The 12,217-nt window shown below is 37.6% G+C and overlaps 1 protein-coding gene across 1 annotated transcript; it reads right to left on the bottom strand.

Moving 5' to 3' along the window:
• Positions 1 to 1,671: 1,671 nt before the first annotated feature.
• Positions 1,672 to 10,812, bottom strand: LOC127452683 (60S ribosomal protein L18-like; the record flags this gene model as incomplete). The annotated part of the gene is made up of 6 exons (XM_051718305.1): positions 1,672 to 1,815; positions 1,921 to 1,990; positions 2,600 to 2,723; positions 9,513 to 9,611; positions 10,503 to 10,610; positions 10,720 to 10,812. Coding segments are annotated over 6 exons (570 nt in total), but the record flags the coding sequence as incomplete, so codon positions are not given.
• Positions 10,813 to 12,217: the final 1,405 nt, after the last annotated feature.

Here is a 12,217-nt window from a genome sequence, read left to right as displayed (position 1 = left end):
CCCATGGAGCAGAGTAACCTGAAGTGGCTTTCATTAAAGACTGCATTTATCATGGATACTACTTCAGCTAAACACGTAAGTGAGCTTCACACATTATCAGTTAATGCATCTTGCATGCGCTGGAATGCAGATGGCTCAGTAGTGACATTGTGGCCTAACCCAACATTCCTCCCCAAGAGGCTCCCAACCTTATTTAGGAACCAGATAATCAAGCTGGCAGTGTTTAATCCTCCTATGTCAAAGATACAGCAGAGCAGTCGAATCGAACTATTATGCCCAGTGCGAGCCCTTTGTGGCTACCTAAGGGCCACAGAAAGATTGAGGCAATCAGACCAACTCTTTCTTTGCTACGGTGGGTCAAAAAAGGGTCAGCCTCTTTTGAAGCAGAGGTTGTTGCACTGGGTGGTTTATATAATCACCCAGGCTTATAAGATTAACAACCATCCAATGCCAACACTTGGCTAGCGTTATCTCCACGTCTTGGGCAGCACTGAGGGGCATCCCCCTAAGCAGTAGCAGATTTAGGCGTGGTCATCTACAGATACTTTCTCAAGATATTATAGTTAATGTGGCTGCCCCGGGCGCTATTGAAACAGCCGTCCTATTGGGACCTTCAACTTCCTCTTAGGGGTAAGCATGCCACCTCGTGACCTTGTTATGAGTCATCCAGTGTGAAGCACTTCCTCTGGTGGTCAGTAAGATCGAAAAAGAACGAGAGTTATGTAACTGCGGTTTTATGAGTTCTGGGCAAGAAGATTCCGTAGGAACAGTTTGCTGGAAGTCACGAGGTTAAATAGGAGAGGACCCCGTGTCATCCTGGGTCACGAGGTGACTAGACTAGACTCGACCTGAGCATGAGCAAAGAGAGATAATATCCAGTGTGAAGAACTGCCTCTGGTGGTCATACAGAATTCATAGAACCGGCTACATACGTAAATCTCGTTTAACCTTGAATTTGTATATAAAATAGTTCATAGATATGTCAAGCAATACTACAAAAAATACTACATTTATACAAATGATCAGAGCCAAATAAATCAACAGGTTGCAACCCTCAGACATTTTAGTTTTATCTTAAATATTTATGTATCTTAAGTGTCAACTTTAAAAATATTTCAAGTTAGATTGTGTTGTGCAAAAATAGTGGAAAATTCCAAACAAGTTTAATTAAGGTTAGCTCATTTTTCCAATGACGTAGAGTTCTTTTAATGTTCTTATAACTCTTTACAATTCATTAATGATCTTGAGTTAATTCTGAAACTGTATTGGAAATATGTACGTCTGCACATGTCCCTACAGTTGTACACAATATACATTCATAATTGACATTGGGTTGCATTTTCCACTTGATGTGGGCAAGTCACATTCATTTCTGTGCTTCAGGTTCATATAAGGTGAAAATTTTGCAGTAATGGTTATAAAAACAATGCTGAAATAATTTTTGCTATTCAATATTAGTATTTTAGCAACTATTCATTCGCTATCAGTTTGTACATATGTAAAAGCTTTAAAAATGTAGGTCATTGGAAACTAAATGGTTGCTTGTGGTAAAAACGAAACAAGAATATAAGTACTTCCAAATACTACTAAAGAAGTATAGACAAATGAGAAAAGGTCTATCCCCCTGGACAAAGCATGCATTCAGATCAAGAAAAAGTGACAAGAGATTCATTAGAATTTTGAATATTATCCAATCTTTATTTGCATTACAATATTGAACACAAAACAAAGACAGCCATCTAGTTCTTGTAGCCTCGGCTGGCTCTGCGACCACGGGCGCGCTCGAACTTCCTGCCTTTGGAACGCACATAGGGCCTGAGGAGGAAAGAGATGTCTGAGTTAAACTGTAAAACGTCAAAACAACATTTTTATCTAAGAGCTCATGATGGCTTAAATTAAAAGCACATGATGATGTCTTACTTGGTGTGGCTGTGGGGGGTTCCAGGAGCTTTACCGAAATGCCTGTACACCTCTCTGGCCTTACGGGGTCCTGCATACAAACAGAACAAGGGGATTAACAACCTTTAGTCAAGTTAAATTTAAACCTTAATCTAAATATGAACATGTACCACTGAACATCACAGGATGTCTTTTTTTTTTTTTTTTTTTTTTACCAGTGGCCCTGAACTTGTATAAATCCTCCTATTGCAGGTAGAATAGCTGCAATTTGGACTTTGAAAACTGGTCATATATTTGCTTTTATTACACACGCATTCTTGTGCAGTACCATACTAAGAAGTGCAATACATAACTTTATTCTTTTAAAAAACAATTATATTGTCCTACATTGTTATATTGGTTTATATGCATTTATTATTGCTTATTTATTGTGGATCCGTGTTTAATGTGAGTGACGTCTGGCACAGAAAACTCCCTAAGGAATTACGTTTTTTTTTTTTTTTACCTTTCCTTAACAATTAAGCAAATAATTTACGATCAATTTAACAATTGACAATTAACAACAGTAAAAATAAGTTTAAATGTTTGCTAGTTGGTTATTTTGTGAACATGTGAGATTGTATGCACGTGCTACATATTTATATTAAGTTAATTATCTGAAGAATAAACGTTTAAATCAATTTCGTGCACACATGCTCACCTGACAACAGAACTGTGCCCTGTCCTCTAGGGGCTGTAAGGGCTAGCTGGTCAAAGGTCATGATCTGTCCACCGGCCTTCAAGATCCTGCGGCGAGCACCTGCAGTCACCTTCAGGGCACACACCTGAGTGAAACATGTTTATTTACACAAAAGAAATCAACAACAAATTTTTTTGTAGAAGTCTAAGTATTCCCCTTAAAAATCCCTAGCCTTGCATCAACATCCTGGTTTAACAATTACTGCAAGTGAACAATTTCAGAACCACTGTATATCAGTTATTTACATAGTAAATTGCATTAAAAAAAAAAAAAAAAATCATCTTGCTTTTGCTGCATCTTTAACTTATTAACTTTAATCTTTATGCACTCACATAACACTAACAAGCACAACCACAATCACACAAAGCAGAGAGACAAAAATAATTAATGCAAAAAGGTAACAGACTCCAGATTACATTTTGATATAAAAATTAGAGCAAGATAAAGCGTGAAAAGTAAACAATTTTAAATTATCAGGAGAATAACAATTGCTTGCTCTTTTTGATTCTAAGACAATAAATAAGTTTCAATATATGCAGCTCTTGACTGCAACATTTGCACACAAATAATGCCAGAATAAGATGCATCATGGATGAAACGGGCTAAAATTGTTACAATGTTGCATTGTTTTCCCCTTATTTTGATTCAATTTCACAAGGCATTATTTCAAAAAGAACTAAAACGGTGTTAATAAAAGTTACTTGTGAGCATGCTTTCCCCTCATTGGTCACAATGACTATGCTTACATTAGGGCTGGGTATTGATACACATTTCCCAATTCCGATTCACAAGCTCTTGATTCAATTCATACGAGTTTATTTTAGTTATAATGTCCCTTTTGATTACACATGAAATAAATTCTCACAGCTAATGCTGTTAATTACATAGGAGACCTTCTAACTAGGTACATTAGGAAAATATACATTCTATTTTATTACTTTTTTGTCATTTTGGTCACATTTTGGCTTTTTAAAAATAAAATAAAATGTATTCAATCAATAAATGAGATTATATTTCATATATATATATATTTTTTTTTTGTTACATATTTATTGTTTAATTGCATAATTTGTACTATTTACAAGTATTTACACTGATTTGTTAAAAACTAACAACACCGGCATTTCTGTAAAGAGCATCTGTAAATGAGCACGTTAACGAGACACTCGAACGGCTTTATCTCATCTGTGCTATACAAGATTAGAATTAAATGTTTATTTTTTGTCGTTTTTGATCAACAACTGACTGTAAAGAACAGAGACATTCAATGACAAATGGGTTGCGTGGATCTCGTCTTTGGACACACATTACACGGAACAACTTTTACACTCAACACGCTGTGAAAGGATCTCGCTGCTGAACATTTCATAACTAAACGACACAATCACTGGTGAATGAAATCTAAACATTTACCAACCAGTTGCCAAGCATATACAGTGCATCCGGAAAGTATTCACAGCGCTTCACTTTTTCCACATTTTGTTATGTTTCAGCCTTATTCCAAAATGGATTAAATTAATTATTTTCCTCTAAATTCTACAAACAATACCCCATAATGACAACGTGAAAGAAGTTTGTTTGAAATCTTTGCAAATTTATTAAAAATAAAAAATGAAAAAAATCACATGTACTTAAGTATTCACAGCCTTTGCTCAATACTTTGTTGAAGCACCTTTGGCACCAATTACAGCCTCAAGTCTTTTTGAGTATGATGCTACAAGCTTGGCACACCTATTTTTGGGCAGTTTCTCCCATTCTTCTTTGCAGGACCTCTCAAGCTCCATCAGGTTGGATGGGGAGCGTCGGTGCACAGCTATTTTCAGATCTCTCCAGAGATGTTCAATCGGGTTCAAGTCTGGGCTCTGGCTGGGCCACTCAAGGACATTCACAGAGTTGTCCCGTAGCCACTCCTTTGATATCTTGGCTGTGTGCTTAGGGTCATTGTCCTGTTGGAAGATGAACCTTCGCCCCAGTCTGAGGTCCAGAGTGCTCTGGAGCAGGTTTTCATCAAGGATGTCTCTGTACATTGCTGCATTCATCTTTCCCTTGATCCTGACTAGTCTCCCAGTTCCTGCCGCTGAAAAACATCCCCACAGCATGATGCTGCCACCACCATGCTTCACTATAGCGATGGTATTGGCCAGGTGATGAGCGGTGCCTGGTTTCCTCCAGACATGACGCTTGCCATTCAGGCCAAAGAGTTCAATCTTTGTTTCATCAGACCAGAGAATTTTGTTTCTCATGGTCTGAGAGTCCTTCAGGTGCCTTTTGGCAAACTCCAGGTGGGCTGTCATGTGCCTTTTACTGAGGAGTGGCTGCCGTCTGGCCACTCCACCACACAGGCCTGATTGTTGGAGTGCTGCAGAGATGGTTGTACTTCTGGGAGGTTCTCCGCTCTCCACAGAGAAATGCTGGAGCTCTGTCAGAGTGACGACCGGGTTCTTGGTCACCTCCCTGACTAAGGCCCTTCTCCCCCGATCGCTCAGTTTGGCCAGGCGGCCAGCTCTAGGAAGAATCCTGGTGGTTCCAAACTTCTTCCATTTACGGATGATGGAGGCCACTGTGCTCATTGGGACCTTCAATGCTGCAGAAATGTTTCTGTACCCTTCCCCAGATCTGTGCTTCAATACAATCCTGTCTCGGAGGTTACAGACAATTCCTTTGACTTCATGGCTTGTTTTGTTCTCTGACATACACTGTTAACTGTGGGACCTTATATAGACAGGTGTGTGCCTTTCCAAATCATGTCCAATCAACTGAATTTACCACAGGTGGACTCCAATCAAGTTGTAGAAACATCTCAAGGATGATCAGTGGAAACAGGATGCACCTGAGCTCAATTTTGAGTGTCATGGCAAAGGCTGTGAATACTTATGTACGTGATTTTTTTATTTATTTTTTATTTTTAATAAATTTGCAAAGATTTCAAACAAACTTCTTTCACGTTGTCATTATGGGGTATTGTCTGTAGAATTGTGAGGAAAATAATTTAATCCATTTTGGAATAAGGCTGTAACATAAAATGTGGAAAAAGTGAAGCGCTGTGAATACTTTCTGGATGCACTGTACATTTGTCACAGTGTGAAATTTGGTTGCAAATGCTTGTGATTTCCTCTCATTGTAGTAGAGGGTTGCACAGATTGTAAATGATCGACCTTGGGATTTAAGAATCGATATCAAGATTGTTCAAATGAAGATTGCGTTCAATCAGAAAATCAATATATTTACTCACCCCTAGTATACATGCACATAAGAAAAATTATTCCAGGGTTTTTGCAAAAAGCTGCGTTCTGAAACGCCATGTAACCTAGAACGCTGATTTCCTTATGCCGCTTAAGCGGTTTAACACATATAGGTTTCTCTAGGAGAAGGCGGCTTGCTGGGTCCATGTAAACACATAAGCCGTGTTCTGATCAGTGTTTGAAGAGTGCACATGCGTGGAACAGACCGGACACAAACATCATAGCATCATGGAGCCCAACAACATGTTAACACAGCAGAAAGAATTCAAAATTTCTTTGAGTACAGAGGAAAAAAAAAATCACATACACAATCAACTACACCCATTTATACACACCAATGTAAAATACTGACTGTCTCATGTTCACCTATAGACCTTATTCACGCTAGCGCCATCTTTGATTTTTAATGGGAATGACAACGAGTCTGTGAGGAATAGACTTTCCATCTCTTCATTGGGCTGTACTGCAGTTTGTGTTTTTGAATCTTTCCACGGACAAAACATTGATCAAATATCTGTCCAAGAACATTCAGTATACAAACAATTCTAGACAACACGAGTTGTGGAAAATCAGATGTGATCTAGGAGCTTTATACAGTTCGTGCCATTGAAGAGATGGTAAGTCTATCCCTCACAGCCTCAATGTAATTTCCATTAAAAATCAAAGATGGCGCTAGTGTTAAGCTCTACATGCTCTCATCCTTTTGGGGAATCCAGGAATTTTATGTAAGAGGGAAATTCCACTATTGCAGCGCAATTCCCCTGCAGTTTGCGATAGAATGTGAAGGAAACAGACAGAAACAACTCTGGAATATCTAGAAATTTAGCAAAGCAACAGATAATAAAATACCAAAGTCTTCCTCAGATGCCATGTTTGTTTTTTACACAAGTGTAGCAGGAAATTGTCGCTGTGAAGAAAGCTGCTTACTGACCAAACCAATACAGTGCATGTAAACGGGAACGCTGTTTTCTTATAATAACCCGCTTTCTCGCAATAAGCCGCTTTCTGGTGTCCATGTAAATGTAGTCAATGTTTGTGCGCTGTTCTGGTATTTAGCCGGTTAAAATTACATACCTATAAAGATTAGTCAACTGTTACAAAATTGAGCATTGTTTGTCACGGTTAGGCAAAAAGTCATTGCACCATATAGAATGCGCGTTCCATTCAGAGGTTGCCTGGCGAATAAACGATTTCCGTTATTCGGATAGAAGTGAGTTGTAAAATTATGGCATGGTTATTTTTCTGTCATTAATTGCTTTTGCAGTATTTGCATTAAACTGCCTTTTCTCGCGGTCACAGAGCTCAACCCGTCTCACGTGCGCGCGTACACACAGCAGAAAGAGTGAAGCCACATACAAAATTAGTCATTATCTGCCAAAAAGTTGCTAACGCCTTCCTACTTGTGTAATGCTGCCTGCTATCCATAAGAGAGAAGCAATCATACTAAATCTGTAAATGCAATAATAAATTCTTCCTGCTGCGTTTAACTTGATTAGGAGTAGTCCCGCATTCTGTGTGTTCCTCTTTCTCCAAATCCATTCACCTCTCTCACTGAAAGTCTCACGTAGGGTTGCGCGGTATACCAATACTAACGAAATATCGCGATACCAAAAAAATTTAAACTGGTGCAATATCATCTTGTCGTTAATTTCGGTACCATATTAAAGTATGCTGCCATTAGCAACATGTAATATGAGAGTTTTGAGATGAAATCAAAGACTATTTGAAAATAATAACAAAAAAGTCTCAATATGGCCAAGTGTGATCAATAAACAGCAGAAGGATGTCTTTTAATCAATATACAGTCACATGCGCTTCGCGCCACAGAATAAGAGGCGCCTCTATGCTCTGATCTCCACACACAAAGGCACGCTCAAACACATGCAACACACACTCTTACTGCTTGATTTTCATGCAGTGTGTCCAATAGTATCCATCTGCAGAGCAGCGTTTAGTGTATAAATGGCTGTGAACCCTCAAATGACCTTTTTCACCGGAGATTTCAGCTTGCTAGTCACGGGAAGTTTGATATAACGAACCCTTCAAAATCAGGAAGAACTTCAATGGTCTTTCAAAATAAAAGTCCCACTGAAATGAGAGCTCTATTCAACTGATTGTGTGAAATTGAAGCTATTACGACAGAAACGTATTACTACTGTATAAAAGTGTATTATTCAATGTAGTAGCAATAATACTCATAGTAACAATAATACAATATTAAATGGTTATATTATTAGTATTATTATCTTTCTTTAAGCAATATCACAAAACCTGAATACAAGTACTGAATATCAGCATGTCGTGATTCAGCCATGGCAGCCTCAAGTAATCAGCTTGTTTTCATTTAATGTTTCTATTAATACTGTAAAACTCTGTTGTGCATCTTTTTTGTTTTTTACCAAAAATAATTTATAAATTATTATATTTATATTTGATTAAAGCTGTACATTATGTATTTGATTAAACAATGATCATAACATTTAATTAAAACATTTAATATGGAATCAAGAAAAATTTAAACAGAAAAGGCATAATTTTTATCTATGTGACTTTGTGCAGTTCTTTTTGTCAATAATTTTCTGTGTAATTTCATAAAAAAATCTGAGTTTTTTATTTTTATTTGTTGCCTAAGTATTAAGTTAGTATTGACACTGAGGTACCAGGGCTGGTATCGTACCGAAGCCAAAATTTTGGTATCAGAGCAACCCTAGTCTCACGTGCAACCAGATGGGCGATATAGACGTTACTGAAAAATCTCTACCGGTTCACACTTTGTCGTCACCACGATATACAGTACTGTGCAAAAGTCTTAGGCACATAAGATGTTTCACAAAAACATTTGTCTTAAGATGGTTATTTATATCTTCAGCTTTAGTGTGTCAAAAGGAAACATAAATTTTAGACTCTCAAACATTACTTTTGTAAATAGAAAAGATTAGAATAGAAGAACAGGGAGCCCTGCAACAGATGTCATGGCCTCCACAAAGCCCCCCACTGAACATCTTGTCAGTCTGAGATTACATAAAGAGATGGAAGCAATTGAGACAGCCTAAATAGATAGAAGAACTGTGGCGAATTCTCCAAGTAGCTTGGAACATCCTCTCTGCCAACAACCATGAAAAATTGTGCCCAGGTGTACCTAGGAGAATTGGGGCTGTTTTGAAGGCAAAGGTGGTCACATCAAATATTGATTTAGCTTTTTTTATGTTTACTGGACTTTGCATGACATTAACTGATAAATGAAAACTATTTATGGCATTATATTTGAAGACACTCAAAACTATGCAACATTTTTCACCAGTGCCTAAAACTTTTGCACAGTATTGTATATTGCCACACCACCCAGCCCTAGCTACAACCCTATCACAGAGTTGACAAAAACAGGTACACAGTGAACAGTAGACAATGTGAAGATGATGTGAATCTGTTTTTACCCTCTACATTTCACTGTATTTTTAATTTATTTAGTCTGGTTCTTTTAAAGATGACTCAAGTGTGAACACCCTTTCTTGAAGAGTATTTCTAGCAGGAGAGAATGTTTGCCAATGACCTAATTTAATTTTGGTCAAAAGTAATCCAGCCCAAGTTCCAACTATGCACGAGCATTGAACACTTTCAACGTTTGTCCTTACCTTCAGTTTAGGAACATCCTGAATCCTGATGTCATCAGTAATGTTTCCCACAACAACAGCGATCTGGTTGTCACGGCCTGGAAGCTTCATCTTACGGATCTGCAGAGCCAAAACAAAGAAAACTTTGCATGAGACCTCAAGAAAGAAAAATGGTAAAAAAAAAGCATGTTTGTGCTGCTTTCTGAACTGTCAAGGCTTAACAATAGTTGAATTACTTGATATGCTAATTAATCAAATCGTGCGTGTGTGTGTGTGTGTGTATATATATATATATATATATATATATATATATATATATATATATATGAATGTACACATATCGTATCTGGTCATGAGCACTGCATGAGTCCGCAGAGTCCAGTAGAAAATAAAGTTACCGTTTACAAATAAACGCTTGGCGACAGCACTTCCAGGTTCTTTTAGCACCCCAGAAAACTGCTTTCGATGGGCACTTCATTCCAATTGTGCTAAAAAAATACCCCAAAAGTGTTGTTTGTGGGGTTAAAACATACCATTTCCAAGAGATTACCAGTGATTTGGGCTTCTTTACATTTTTATTGGGATCAGTACAAACTCAGACAATTCTATAAATGATCGTATTTCTAGTATCACACCACTACATCTACTCTATTAAGTCCCAATTGCCCTGCAGCTGGTGTTGGTAGATTTTAACATTTTACTCAGAAATGGCACAAACATCTGTTTTTAATTTCCAAAGTGCAATTGCTGTGACAGATATGAGGACAAATATGATTTAAGATGATCTTAGGTGACTAATACCACCATGTAAGGTCTAGCAGAACAAACCGGATCCCTTATAACAGAATTTACATACAGGTCAGATGGCATGATTAAATGCCTTGTTTTAAACAAAATGCAATTTATTATTAAACTGACAGCCCTTCTTAACATATAAAGAAACCGAGGAGAGCAAACAGGTCCAATCTAAGCAAGAGATATGTGCAAAAACATGTTGGGATGCAGACTCACCAGACGGGACAGGGCCAGAGGGGGACGGTTGGTCTTGCTCATAAAGAGTCTCCGCAGGATGACCTTGTTGAAGGGAGCATCAGAACGACGAGCCAGGAATCTGTACAACTACATCCACACACACAAATACTGCATTAATATCACACAATGGAAGTCAAGGAATGGAGAGACAAAACTTGTAGAAGTGAAAACTGATGCTTTTCATGATGGTCTTTACCTTGACCAGGAGCCTCAGGTAAATATCCTGACTTTTGGGCTCCTTCCTGTGAACCTTGCGGTCCTTGTTGTGTCTGATGTCAACTCCCTGGTAACATCACGCAAAGAAAATAATCATCAATACACCCCACTAAAGGTGTCATTATAAGCCAGAGAATGAATCAAGTGTCATAATTAACGCTTATTCTAGAGATTACATTAGCAAAGAGTAATTATTAAAGGGCTACACACATTCACTGGCTACGTTTACATATTTTTGGACAGCGATGGTTCCAATACACAATGTGAAAGGAAAGTTTACTGTTTAAAACCATCTATATTTATAATCTCAGGTTGTAACTCGTGGTTTCTTAGAGCTAGAACTATTGCAGCTAGCTTAGCCAACACGAGTCTACTGAAGGATTGTACTTCTGCCCAGACGGCTAAATAAAACTTATATCCATTTGTATCTATACTTTGATGTATAAAAACGAATAAAAATACCACATGTTCTTCAGATATTCCTAAGCATTTGTCCACATATGACACGAGAATGGAAGTCTTGGCTATGATGCCGGATATGCGTTAGCTTGCAATTACTTATCAAATTTACACCGAATCCACAAAATACACATATTTATCCACTCGTAACGCTATTTAATATTCCTAAAAGTTATCTGTGGCAAAATTATAGCAGATATGACTGACGATGGAGGGAGATTTTGGCCACTGGTACATTCGCTAAAAACTCAAGCCACCTACCATTTTGGACTCAAAGTGAAAAGGGGGGTAAAAAATCTCGCGAGAGTTCGTATAGCGAGATTATGGGACGCTTTGAATCATGTGACTGTTATAATGCACGCTGATTGGTCACACGAAGGTCCGGACTTCCTGTCGCTCAAACCTCTAAAGATCCACACGTACTGTAGTGTACACTGTACAGTATAGTGTGCTAGTAGCGTGATAAGTTGCTTCTACCAGAGAACTATGGTAGCAAGAGTCCAAGCAAGAGTTTGTCATGCAGACATTTTAAAACAAACTAAACGCTTTTCATCGACTATACTAAATAGTTGTACTTAACCGGATTTTTGATTGAAGCAACTAGCCTAAATTATGAACGTCGGTTATCATGATCAAAATATGGTGACAAACATGTCCCTTGACTTTTCTGAAAAAGATTTCAAATAGTCCAACCCCATTTAAAAGGCATCAATCTATTACCTAAGCTTTTATTAAATTATATGAAATGCTTTGTGTATTGATTTGCCCTTTTTTTATTTTTTTATTTTTTTATTTTTTTTAGAAAATATATTTGAATTTGTCAATCGACCGAAAAACCCCTTTTCCCTTCATTTGGTATACCACATCTATATAATTTACAGTTATTTACGTGTTTATTTTTTACTCATTTTGTTTTCTCAGGTCAAGCATTAGTGCAAGGCCTGACAAGTGTGCAATAATGCAAAACAAAAAAGTAATTAATAATTTAAATAATTTTAAAAGAACGTGTGTTGCTTGAT

This window comes from Myxocyprinus asiaticus, chromosome 15 (genome assembly GCF_019703515.2).
Source record: "Myxocyprinus asiaticus isolate MX2 ecotype Aquarium Trade chromosome 15, UBuf_Myxa_2, whole genome shotgun sequence".
In the NCBI taxonomy this organism is placed as follows: domain Eukaryota; kingdom Metazoa; phylum Chordata; class Actinopteri; order Cypriniformes; family Catostomidae; genus Myxocyprinus; species Myxocyprinus asiaticus.
Note: the sequence above shows the minus strand (reverse complement) of the source record. Positions and strands in the feature narration are given on the sequence as shown.